The sequence below is a fragment of the Gopherus evgoodei genome, chromosome 3 (assembly GCF_007399415.2).
Source record: "Gopherus evgoodei ecotype Sinaloan lineage chromosome 3, rGopEvg1_v1.p, whole genome shotgun sequence".
Taxonomy (NCBI): Eukaryota; Metazoa; Chordata; order Testudines; family Testudinidae; genus Gopherus; species Gopherus evgoodei.
In genome coordinates, this window is record NC_044324.1 from 26,471,951 (window position 1) to 26,485,805 (window position 13,855).

The 13,855-nt window shown below is 43.8% G+C and overlaps 1 protein-coding gene across 1 annotated transcript in view; it reads right to left on the minus strand.

The window, feature by feature from the left end:
- The window catches only part of FKBP1B (FKBP prolyl isomerase 1B), a 52,871-nt gene that overhangs the window by 1,534 nt on the left and 37,482 nt on the right, over positions 1-13,855 (minus strand). The window contains exon 3 of the mRNA XM_030555328.1: positions 1,313-1,425. Coding sequence (XP_030411188.1) covers positions 1,313-1,425 — 113 coding nt within the window. The remainder of the gene's footprint in view (positions 1-1,312; positions 1,426-13,855) is intronic.

The window sequence follows — 13,855 nt, forward strand, 5'->3', positions numbered from 1 at the left end:
ATATACACATCTCGTCTCTCTGTGCCAACATCTACATCATGAAACGAAAAGCCTGGCACTTACAGGACATTTGCAAACCACCACATTATTCACTCTGTTTGTGTGTTATTTCCCTTCCTGATTTGTCCAGTTCAGGGGTTCTCAAACGTCATTGCATTGCGACACTCTTTCAACAATAAAAATTACTACATGTCCCCAGGAGGGGGGACCGAAGCCTGAGCCTGCCCGAGCTCCAGGTGAGGAGGAGGGGCAAAGCCAAAACCCAAGGGTTCGCCCAAGGGCTCGGCCAATGAGAGTCGTGGGAAGCAGTGTGGGCCACTAGGAGCTGTGGGCAGCCGTTCAAATATAAACAAACTGTCTGGCGGCCTGCCAGCGGATTACCCTGATGGGCCACAGGTTGCCCACCACTGCCCTAGACTCTCTGGGTGCTCACCCTTACCTGATCCTCTTGACTTTATGGTGCTCACCCCTACTGGGGCTCATAGACTGCATAGCCATGCTGTCCTGATTGCAAGTGAGAGCCCTCTCATTGCTTTACTGCCCCACCCTGACTGGGCCCGGGGCTCATAGACAGAGCAGTAGCTGAAGCTAACTCCCCCCTTTGAGCACCTTTACAGGTATGTGACAGCGAGGACATGTGACCTCCCTCAGAGACTGACAGAGAGGGACAGCCACGCAGCCTACAGACACCGAAGCCTTAATGACTTGAAGGCAGCTTCCTTTTCCTTGCCCTTGGTTTAACAATTGATCATTGAACATTACATGGTGCAGTGATGAGTGGAATGTCATAGAGACTTAACAGCACAGTTCAGTATCCTATTCAGAGAGGGTCAAATTCAGTGGAAGGCATCAAATGCAGCAGGACTGGCCTTCTACTGTGTAACTACACAGGTGCTGCTCCATGACACACTACCATGCTGGATCATTGTAGGGGCTGGGTAGGCTGCACTGATGAGGTGGATCTATAAGCCAACCCTCCACTTACCTTGTAGAGGGGAAGCTTAGGAGGTTGTGGATGCTGAGTGATTTACAGATAGGAGAGGATTCCATCCTCCACAGCCCACTTGGAGGAGCATGTGCAAAGCCTAGCCATCACGATCAACCCCTGAGTTCTGGCCATCGCAATTAGGATAATCAATGGAGGACTAAGAAATATTACATTAGTATGCACCTCACCATCAGAAAAACCATCCAGGATTATAGATTGTGATTTTCACTTGCTTACCCTGATGTTAAACCATCATTATTGTACTGAACATGCTGGCATACACTCCATCTAATTTGAAATTCAGCCAGCATCATCCTTCTGTACCTGTGCAGCTCCTTCCTCAAATCCTTTAATGACTTCTTGTCTGCCGATCTTGAACCTGAAAGGCTTGTTTCGGTCTCTGGAGGAATCAAACTTCTTTCCATTCTGTAGCATCCCTGCCAAAACAACACAAACTATTTCAGTCCCAACGAAGCTTGAAGTTAAGTGCTGAGGGGATGGAGTGAAGACTGATGTATTGGTCAGATCAGTCAAATATTTCCTTTTTTAAAAAAGGCTAATCCAAGATTTATAAGGCAAGAGAATCTCACGCAGTGGCATCATAGGTTCTAACAGGAAGTAACTGATTGTAAAACTATTGTAATGATTTGTATTGAGTAGCAGCTAGAAACCCCAACCAAGACTGGGGCCCCTGTTGTGCTAGGGACTGTACAAACACACCTAAAGCTAAATAACCTTTACAAGCTAAATGCCCAGGGGACAAAGAGTGGGCAGAAAACACAGGCACAGAGTGGGGAAGCCATTTGCCCAAGGTCAGAATGTGGGTCTGTGGCAGATCTAAGATAAGAGCCCAGATCTCTTGCCCAGTCCAATGACCTCATCCCTAGAGCAGGGGTTCTCAAATTTTGTCATAGCGAGCCTCCATAAGCTACGAAACAAAAGCAATTGTGCCTCCTCATAGCTTCCAAAGGCAACACAAGGAACTGAGCGTCCTACACTCCACAGAATACAAGTAATAAAGTAAAAGGGCTTTGAGCAATAGAGCTATAATAAGGTCATAAAGCACCTCCTGTGTTAGTTCACAGTTTTGTTCAAAGCACACACATAGCAGCAGCTAAATAACACTACCTGGACATTAGGTAAACTCATTAAGGAACTCAGACCACCAAACAATTATCAGTTGTGTCAGTAGCCACCACTCCTATCTTATCAGTGGGGGGAGTGAACTTGTTTCCACAAAGTACACCGCTACCTCGATATAACACCACCCGATATAACACAAATTTGGCTATAATGCGGTAAAGCAGTGCTCCGGGGGGAGTGGCTGTGCTCTCCGGTGGATCAAAGCAAGTTCAGTATAACACAGTTTCACCTATAACGCGGTAAGATTTTTTTTGGCTCCCAAGGACAGCGTTATATCGGGGTAGAGGTGTAGTGGCATTCAACACCTTGTCCCCATCTCCAGATCTCACAGGCCCTGGGATGAGGAGATGGGCTCGTAGGGGTTGGTCTCACAGGCAGGGAGTGGGGCCCTCCATTAGTGCAGGTGCCCCGCAGGTGGGGTCAGTGGGGTTCCAGGGCAGGGGGGCAAAGCAGGGGAGTCAGAGCATAGCAATCACTGGTCCACCAGCACTGTGAGCTCCATGTAGGTCCGGTGCAGCAGGATGTGGGTGTGACGCTGGTAGCCAGGATTGGCCTCTGCTGTCATGGTCCCCAGGGCTGGGGAAGCTGGGGCCAAGGTGGGACCATCAGTAGCTGGGACCAGCTGGTTACTCTGGTGTGTGTCACCTCTGGCAGGAAATGCACAGACCCCAGCTTCCTCTGGGACGTGACCTGACCATCCACAGAGACTCCACACCAATGGCAGCTGTGACATTTTTGGTGTTAACCAAGGTGTCTTGGGTGAATCACTACCACCTGCTTACAGCATGAGGGAGTCTTGTCTGCTCACCATGGGCATTCTCCCAAAGTTTCCAGCTGCAGGCAATACACGCACTCCACTCTGTGCTCCATAAACCCTGCTCTTTCCCTCTGCAGGCTAGTAATTTACACACCGCACCTTGTACACTAGAGCGCCCAGTTCCTTGTTTCCTGGACAGCCACAATGTACACCGATCCGCTGTCTCTGTGGAAGCCATGCACCCCAGTTTACTGGCTTCACCTTGGTCCAACACTTGACTTAGCGCAAGGCACTAGACATGTCTACAGTACAACCAAATAAAAGTTTAGCTAACAAAGCTTGAGTTAAAGATTCAAATAACAGGATTAGAAACATAAGAGTTACAGGTAAAAGAAAAATATCAAATGCATTCTAGAGCCTATACTTACTAACAAGTTCCTTTCATGTCAAGTAAGATATTTCTTACCCAATGGCCAGTCCTTGCAGTCCAGAAAGCTGGGATCACTTTTAAGGAGACACTCCACTGGCAGAGTATTGCCTCCCTAGTGTGGATGTCGACTGTTGTCAGTGTTGATTGAGTCCCAGTTCTGAGACCCACCCTGCCACAGGTAACAAGTTTCACCGCCATCACTTTTGGAAACCAACATTCTCATGTTAAATGGTTTCCACCCTGCTAGTTCTTAGCTTTGGGTATCGACCACACACAAAGAGACCCCTTCAATGAAATAGCGAGAAGATGGTTGGACTCAGCTGTAATATACCTGCCAGGGCATACCTGTGCCACAACAGCTCTCTGGTGTGCGCGGCCAAGCTCCGGCAACAGGGAACAGGAAGGAAGCTCAGAGCCTACTTTGCACAGGGGCCACCACCTGATGGAGGCACCAAACTGGAAATGAACAGCAGTGATGGAAAGGTTCTTTCTGGTTCAGCCCTGCTCCCCAGGGACAAGTGGCAGCTCAGTATGGCAGGAGGTGGTGGGGGCTAGAACATTCCAAGCGGCAACTAATCTTTCCCAGGAAGGAACCGGGGGGGGGGAGGGAGGAGGCTTCGACAGAAAGTCCTGTCTGTTTGCTGAATGAGAAAGAAGGCCCCGAGTCAGTTTAAACTCAGGCTATTTATCCAAAAGCCCTTTCTTTGTCTGTTGGCCTCTAGAAAATCCAGTTTGAACTACTATATGTGTATCTCTCCACTGGATGGTACTTCTCTGGAGGTGCTACAACCTGAGTGAATTTGCCTTATCACTGTCCAACCCTGCCCCACTGTTCTTAGTTCCTGGAGGAGCTGAGGTCATCCTCTCCCATGGGATTACATACAATCCCTGGCCCACAATGATACATAGAGTCATAGAATAGAATATCAGAGTTGGAAGGGACCTCAGGAGGTCATCTAGTCCAACTCCCTGCTCAAAGCAGGGCCAGTCCCCAGACAGATTTTTGCCCCATATCCCTACGTGGCCCCTTCAGGGATTGAACTCACAAACCTAGGTTTAGCAGGCCAACACTTAAACCACTGAGCTATCCTTCCCCTCCCATTGCATTAAACTTAATACAATAAGATCTCCCCAAAGATATTGCAGGAAATTGCCACATCTACCAAACTTACAACATTTAAAATCTACACAATCCCTGCAATAAAACAACAAATAAATAAAGCAATTGAAATATTCATAAACACCACCAAGATTATTATCACATGCACCTATAGATAATTCACTAACCCTCTCAAAACCGTTGCTTCTTCAGTCTCAAATCACCCTCTTCCGAAAAATCGCAAGGGGGGAAAAGGGCAATATTATAGCAATGGTAGGTCAAGTACATAGTGTTTCTGTTAAGGTACAATATTAAAAGCATAACTACTAATACAAAATACTATGTGTATCATATGCAGTATAGATAGCCAGGTGAATGTTGCTATGTGTGGTCCTGATCTAAAGCCCAGTTAAGTCAATGGGTGTCCTTTCATTGACTTCAGTGGCCTTTGAATTAGGACAGTGATTTTCAACCCGTGGTCAGCAGGCCCTTGGAGATCCACAGACTATGTCCAAGGGGTTCACAAAAGGTTGTGGTTACCACACAACAGTTTTCAACCAGTGGTTTGTGGACCCCTGGGAATCCACAGACTATGTCTAAGATTTCCAAAGGGGTCCGTATCTCTAGTTGAAATTTTTTAGCAGTCCATAAATGAAAAAAGGTTGAAAACCAATGAATTAGGGCATATATTACATTTTATTGTAGTGCCGCAAACCTTCTGCCATAGGAACCTTGAGCCAAATTTGCCGACAGTTAAATCTGTATAAATAGGGAGCAATTCTCTTGACTTGTTACTGCAACTGGGATTATTTAATCTGCAGAAGAGAAGGATGAGGGGGGATTTGATAGCTGCTTTCAACTACCTGAAAGTGGGTTCCAAAGAGGATGGATCTAGACTGTTCTCAGTGGTAGCAGATGACAGAACAAGGAGTAATGGTCTTAAGTTGCAGTAGGGGAGGTTTAGGTTGGATATTAGGAAAAACTTTTTCACTAGGAGGGTGGTGAAGCACTAGAGGGGTTACCTGGGGAGGTGGTGGAATCTCCTTCCTTAGAGGTTTTTAAGATCTGGCTTGACAAAGCCCTGGCTAGGATGATTTAGTTGGAGATTGGTCCTGCTTTGAGCAGAGGGTTGGACTAGATGACCTCCTGAGGTCCCTTCCAACCCAGATAGTCTATGATTCTATGAATTCTGCACCAGAGTAACTAACAAAAAATTTGCCTCGTTGTACATAGGAGTACTTCAAATTATTAGAGCCGGTTGCAGAAATGTAAAGAGAACTATATTCCATTCCACAGAGAACTAAGCAGTTCAAGTGTGCATCAGTGTTGGACAGGAGGGTTGAAGCACCAGTTAACTTTTCTGCTTTTTCTTCTTCTTCTTTTCTTTTTGGCAAGCTCAGTCAGTATCTTGTACTTGTTCCCAGAGAAATAACCAAAGGGCACAAAGTGCTAGCATGCATGCGGGTAGAGAAGTCACTCATCTGCCCCCACTCATCTTACACCTTCGTTCGCCAGTTCATCATCACTGCAAAGGTACAGTTCACATAGATTCACAGCCAGGAATTTTTCACTGTGTCAGGCAAGAGCACTACCTGCTCCCCAGTAAACGACAGATTAAGCTCAGCATCTTCCTTCTTCTCTTGCTCAGGGAGAAGGACTATACTTTAGATGCATGCATACCTCTCAGTGTCCCTAATCTCAACCCCAAAGTTACCTCAGTGCCACCCAAACTTCATGACCTCTCACTTTTTAACTGCTGAAAATTATCTGCATCAGAAATAAACACTCTTGGTATAGAGTGTGACGGTGCACCCCTAAGGCTTTATGGAAATATGATTATGAATGTATATATGACATAACTGGAATATGTTTTATGCTACATATGCCATGTAACATATCTCTGTAAAGGTTTCTGATCTACTGAATCTATTCATCCTATTTGTATGCATGTGTCATTGTTGTATTTGAAGTTATGAATATTGGCTGTGTACTTGCTTGATTTCTAAGTAGCCTTAGTAAAGCATTTGGTCAGCTTCTTGAGAAAGGAATGTGCAAATTATGTGCCCAATCAAGAAACACATAAAGGACAATGAATCTTGGAAGGCTCCAATCCACATAAGAAGTCTACCTGAGGACGTTCAGGGTAGCATGTAAACAACAGCTGCTGCCTGTAAAAACTGAGTCATGCGTGGACATGTGACTTGCCCATGTGATTTCAAAACTCCATCTTGGAGCTGGACTTTGCATAGGAGAAAGGAGGGGGTCTCCACCCACAAGAGAAAGTCTATTTAAACCCCTAGGAGACCCCCTCCATTTGGTCTTTAGCTGGCTAAAGAGATAGCTTCTCCACTCCCAAGCACACCTGAAAGAAACTGGAACAAAGGACAGTAACTACAGGGGGTGTGAGTGATTGCTGGACCCAGACTAGAAGGAAACTAGTCTGTAAAATGAAGCTTACTGGAATTCCTCTGAGGGTGAGGTTTTTATCTGTATTCAGTTTTCTTACTGCATGAGACATACTTAGACTTGCGTGTTCTATTTTATTTTGCTTGGTATTTCACTTTGTTCTGTCTGTTACTACTTGGAACCACTTAAATCCTACTTTCTGTATTTAATAAAATAACTTTTTACTTATTAATTAACCCAGAGTATGTATTAATACCGGGGGCGGGGGGCAAACAGCTGTGCATATCTCTCTATCAGTGATATAGAGGGTGAACAGTTTATGAGTTTACCCTGCATAAGCTTTATACGGTGTAAAGCGGATTTATTTGGGGTTTGGACCCCATTAGGAGTTGGGCATCTGAGTGTTAAAGACAGGAACACTTCTCAAGTTGCTTTCAGTTAAGTCTGCAGCTTTGGGGTAAGTGGTTCAGACCCAGGGTCTGTGCTGGAGCAGATGGGAGTGTCTGGCTCAACAAGACAGGGTGCTGGAGTCCAAAGCTGGCAGGGAAAGCAGGGGCAGAAGTAGTCTTGGCACATCAGTTGGCAGCCCTCAGGGGGTTTCTGTGATCCATCCCATCACACAGAGGTTACAGCAAAAGTCTTACAAACACTAATGGGAGGAATCCTACAGAATTTCAAATTTTCTGCATGAATCATTTCTTGTGCCCCTCACTGTGGGCCTCTGGCACACATTGATCCTGTCCATATTTGGGCTTTGGCAGCTGGAGAGCATGGCTGCTTGGGAGACAGTGAAGGGAGAATGCTTGTGGGAAGGACAGGCTCCATACCCAGAGGTGTAGTCCGGACATGAACCCCAACCTGAGCAGCTTTCTATTTCTTTCCCTGCCTAGGTTAACATGTTTACCCTCTAAGAAGAAACATGATCTTTTGTTGAAAAAGATTTGCTGACTGTGACTGTATTTTTCACCACTGAGTTGTTCCACCAGTTTATAGTCACCTAAGAAAAGTTCCTAAGTATTTCTGAGAGAATTTTAGCACAAGAGAGATCGTGATTGGGGAGCTGTGTATTGGCATTTGGTGCGATGACAGACAATTACTAACTCGAATTACAGGAAAGGTAAAGACTGATGGTTACTTCTGAGCTTCTGTAGCCACTATATATTTAAATCAGGGTCGATATTTAAAAGGCAAATGCAGGCAGCTTAGCTGTTTTCCTTTCCTGTCCTTTCTTTTCCTTTCCGTATTATATATACGGAACATAGAGCGAGAGCAACACAATTAATTATTTAATATGCAGCTGACATTGGCCAACAGGGACACAATAGACAACTATTCAATAATGCATTACAGTACGCCATATATCAGTGTTATGTACAACCACAAGGCAAAATGACTGAGCCTTGCGTGTTGGTTGGTTTCATAGTCAAGGGAATGACATGCAAATGTCTAGTTCATTCCATAGGAAGATATTATTCTGTCTTAACTGCTTTATAGATTTGTATATTTTCAAAAGAGAAGAAAGCATAGATTTGTTTTCAAGGCTAAAATGAGTTTCACAGGATTTCCATACCAACCATAAGGATAGCTACAGATTCTCTACTGCCCCCCCGGCCTAAAATTAAGACATTGTTTTAGGGCCTAATTCTGCTACCCTTACTCATGCTGAGTAGTGCATTACTCCATGAGTAGTCCCATTGCAACCAATGGGATGACTTGCAGAGTAAGGTACTATTTTATGGGAGTAAGGGTGTTTTAATTGGGCCATACTGGGCATGCTACGAAACCATGCAATAAATTTTTATATCAATATTTTAAACAGCATGTACAGCCGTGGAAATAGTTTGCATCTACCCAATAAATATAAAATATACACTTGTAGCAGATTACACAGTAATATACTATATTATATTGGGGTAGGGCTCTGTGTTCCAGATCCTTGGCTGTGGCCAAGGAATACAAAGTACAATGGAGGAGTGTGGCAGGGATTCAAGGTGGGACTACCCAAGGAGTGAGATACTGCAGCATGTGAATGTGAGTAGCAGAACCTGGCCCAAAGAAAGGAAACACCTGTAACATCTAATCAAACGAGATAAGATAACAATATAATCAGGCATCCTCCTCCTTCTCAGTCTCGCTGTCTCACTATCATGTACACATTAATCACCCTGATCTTCCTCCTGTCCGTAGATGCACATGCTCGCAACTGAGGTATCCTGCCAATGGACTTGACACCGTGTCATATGTTCACCACTATGGTACGTGTGTGTGTGTATGTGTAAACACATGGGTGAGCATCTCCAGTTACTAATCCTGGTGGATATACTTCCTAGTACAAATTGACAATGATTCTATTACATATTCTTTTCATGATAGTGCGCTAGAATGTCATATAACCTACAATGACCTTATTGTTCTGGGCAGGATTGGCAACACTTTGGTTTACCAAATCTCCTTCTCACACTGGCTGCACTCCCTTCTGAATACAGGCTGTGCTGAAAGCTTCACACGGCAACTTCGCACACTGGATTCCCTTGGCCAAAGCTAGTGAAAAGCTTCCCAAAGGTTGTGTATGTCTAGGAGGGAGGGTACTGGATTTAGAGGTTGTCTGTATTCAAAGACAATAAACTTGATCATGAAAAGAAATATTATTAATGAATTACCCCTTAGTGCCAATCTGTTAACATGGTATTTTGACCCTGGGGAGCATTCATTATTTTTAAAATACCACCTCTCATACCCCAAGTGAAGGTCTTAAGAATATCCTCTTTCCTATAGCCCTCTTGCTGATCAGTTCTTTGTCACATTCAATTTACTTTATGCACAACACGGTTATGCTTCTAATGTGGAAGATCATCTTACTGAAACCTTATTGCTGTCAAACAGAGCAACCATCTAACACTTTGCAAAGGATTTAGCAACCACTGAGCTATTAAGTATTTGGGTGCAACAGAGAGAAACTCTTTGGAAAGAGCAAGACAAATACATGGGAAGAAAAGAGAGACAAATGTTAGAAAGAAACAATTATGATTTACAAAAAAGGGTGCCGACTGCCTGAGCCATGAAAGAAGACACAGTCAATACACCAAGGTCACTAATAATCTAAATAAGTCAGACACAGACAATGCAGTTCAAACATGATCTCATACATATATAAAATATGCACGTTGCAGAAGTCAAACACTAGTATATTTATCTTGGGCATCCAGCACTCTGATCTGTATTGGGAAATTATCTCAGAAATGTATTTTATTTTGAGGTCACTGGAAAATAGTATTAGCAGGTGTTATGCAATATCCTCTCCCCTGCAAATGTCCTGAAAGTTACTAACACACTATCTCCTCCAGTCACAGATTCCATATTGGAAAATAAGACATGATATCACTGGCACCAGTGGGATAAGAGCACACAGGACTCCATGGTGCCTCACTTAGGGTTTCCAACCATCCAGGATTGGCCTGGAGTCTCTGGGAATTAAAGATTAATCTTTAATTAAAGATTATGTCCTATGATGAAATCTCTAGGAATACTGCCAATCAAAACTGGCAACCCTAGCCTCAGTTCAGCACAAATATCTACAGTTTCCAGTGCAGAAGGGTGAAAAAGATAACTGCTTTTACGTAAAGTCCTAATAGCCTGGTCAAGGACAGACAGAGACATTAAGGGTATGTCTACACCGCATTGTAAACTCAGGTCTGTGGGACTTGGGCTTGTGGACTCAGTGTTTCCAAACCCACACTTGAGCATCTGCATTGCATTGTAAACCCAGGCTTACAATTGCTGGACCCAGCTCTCGCAGCCATGCTAACACGTCCATACTGCACTCTGCAGACCTTCTGACTTGGGTCTGTGGCTTGACCCAACTGTAACTGAAACCATACTGTAAAATGATGGGTTTCGACCCAAGTCACGGCAGGACTCAGGCTCTGATCCCCTCCCCTAGCAGGTTCCTAGGACCCAGGCCATGAGCGCTTGCTGACCTGAGTCAGACTGATTTGTGCATGGACAGAAGAAAGGCTTGGGATCAGACCTGAGTCAGAGGGTTTAGTGTACAATGTAGACATCCCTGAGGGTTTGTCTATATTCCAATAAAAAACCAGAGGACCGAGTCTCAGAGACCAGGTCAGTTGACTTGGGCTTGCAGGGCTCGGACTGTGGGACCATAAAACTGCAGTGCAGACATTCTGGCTCAAGCCGTAGCCCAGGCTCCAAGACCGTCCTCTTCTCCCACGCCAGCCCCTTTGCAGGGTTTCAGAGCTTGGGCTCCAGCCTGAGCCCGAAATCTACACTGAAATTTTATAGCCCCGGAGCCCAAGCCCTGCGAGTCCAAATCAGCTGACCCGGGCCAGCCGAAGCCATGTTGCAAGTCTTTTATTGCAGTGCAGACATACCTAAGTGACGTCCCAAAGGCTACCCAGTGGGTCACAGACAGAATGTGATTTAAAACTCAGGACTTCCTGATTTGCATCCCAAACTTATTCCTCTAGATCATTCTGCCTCAGGTCCTTCAGACTGTCAGTTTGGGGACCTGTTAAGAAGTCACTTACTGCACAGTAATGTGCATACTGACAGCACTCTATAAATAATATGTGATAATTGTTAACTCCAGCCTTTGTGTGAACCCTGCCAAGGGTTTATTAACAAACTATATACAACATCATCAGCATTTTATGGTCAGAGGTGTCATCCTGCTTTATGACTGCACATCAGTACATCTACACTCTTTATCTTTGTCATTGGCGTCAACGTTCCAAAGAGCGCCTCATTCACAGAGCGTTATTATTTCAGATTGTTACAAAATCTATCATCTTTTTTAAAAATATAGGTTATACTGATCAAAGGTGCAAATCTGTTAAACTGTGTATAATTTATTCTTCCCAGCTGCTAGGAACAAGCCTGCTTTCACACAGACTAGTGTTTCCCAATCTTGTTTTCAATGTAAACGGTGCTTCAGTGCAGACCCCAGCAGTGTTATATATATCCCTCTGCCAGTAAACTCTCTGACTACATGCTGAAATACTGACAGCTGAGACAATCTCTTTATGCCATTTTGACCAGGTTTAACTCAATCCCTATTGCTGCTGGTAAAGGGCCAGATCTTCAGCTGGTGTAAACTGGCACAGCCCAACTGACTTCAGCAGATTCACACCAGCTGAGGATCTGGCTTACAGTCATTTAATAGTAAAGTAAACCAAGCCCTAGAGAGTATTCTGTAGGGAGCAATCCTGAAAGGAGATGGAATTGTGTGGGACTGTGATCAAAGCAGGGGACCGAGAGTCTTAATGACTTGGTTCTGCCATCAACTACCTGTGGGACCTTGACCAAGTAACCAAACCTCAGTTTGTCCTTCTATAAAATAGGGATTACTGATTTGACCAAGTCAGACAGCAAATAGGTTGCACAACCAGGAATAACAGTTTTAATTATGAGGTTTAACCTAACTCAGGGGTCTAGGGAGCCTTAACTGAGGAATACTTCTCAAGTGCCTTCAGAGCTTCAGCTGAAAGGGGCTATAGCAGCACTGATTGTTGTTATAATTAGATCTTCTCCAGCTGTAACTTTTGATTCTATGATCTTATCAAACTAACGCGGGGAAAAGTGGCAGGTGTTATCTTGACAGATGGGACCCAGGCACAGCTCTGCAGGACATTAGACAGTAGGCTCTCTGAAGAACAATAGGAATTTCTAAGCTTGTTTCTATTTTCATGTTCTTAACAAGCCACACAGATTCTTCTAGACTAACTAGGAGATCACAAGCAAAGAGAATGAAAAATAAACATTTTAGGGGCAAATTGTTGAGTAGTTTGGGTCCCAAATTTAGTGAAGGGCAAATTTGTAAAGGGGCTTCAATCCAGCCTCTATCTGTTTGTAATTCCCTTTGGAGATTCATAAAATCTAGAGATAGAAAAGACCCGCTGGATCACCCAGCCCCAGATACTACAGGGCTGTTCCCTACAGTCCATTCGCTAGTGTTTTGACTAGCCTAAGGATCCCAAGCAATAGAGCTTTCACCACTTCCTAGGAGGACTTTTTCACATACGACTACATCTCAGTTAGGAAATTTGCCCTCCGGTTGTGCACACAAATGGGGCTCATATTTGTAATGCTATCATTTGTGCAGATATGTCAGAGTGCTCAAAAATAGTGCATGCGAGAGACTGTGTGGACAAAACTGCACAGGTACAAACCGAGGCAATTTTTGAAATTTTGGCTCACTATGAAGAGAAATGTTTGCATGAGAACATTTTATTTTAAACTGATTTTTTTTATCTTGACCATGTCCCTTTAATGTGGAAGTGTTTGTATCCAAAAGAAAAAGGAGAATTACAAAATTTACTGTAAAACCATCTTTTAAAAAAATAAATAATCAAATATATATAATATAAATAACTTTACTGTATTTCAGTGTTTCCTACAGGTTACTGAAAATCAAAGGCAAGCTATGTTTAATTATCAGAGGTGTGAATTGGTAAATTGTGAATTGGTAAAGATCCAGTCTACAAAAACCCTCTGATCACATTTAAGGAAAAACATTGTGACCCACACTGAATGGGAAGTAATAGGTGTTATGTGTACAAGAGACCCCAGCACCTATTTTCAGTAGCTCTGTAAATCCAAAGTTGAGCTGTGATTGACATAACATAGGGGTAACCCTGCACTGTTTAGCCAGATAAAACTTCTGTTGATGTCAATAGGAATAAAATGTGAACAATCTGCACCATCTTTCAAAGCAAAACTAAGAGAAATCATCCTTAGCATCATTTGAAACAAGGGGCATTTGTATGGGAATTCAATTCAATGGAAGTAATAGCAGGTACAAACAGCAAAGACAAAATCACAGCAAATATCTTGGTGGCATAACAGGGGAAAACAGAAACAAACACCTGTTGCGAGTGAGCTCAACAGGAACAATGGGAAAGCATTGCACAAGCAGCAGGACCAACACACCAGTTGATGCAATGGGAGATAGCAAGACTTCAGGCTCCAAAACAAACAATTTATGGATGATGACATTAAATGAAAATACGGAGGGAT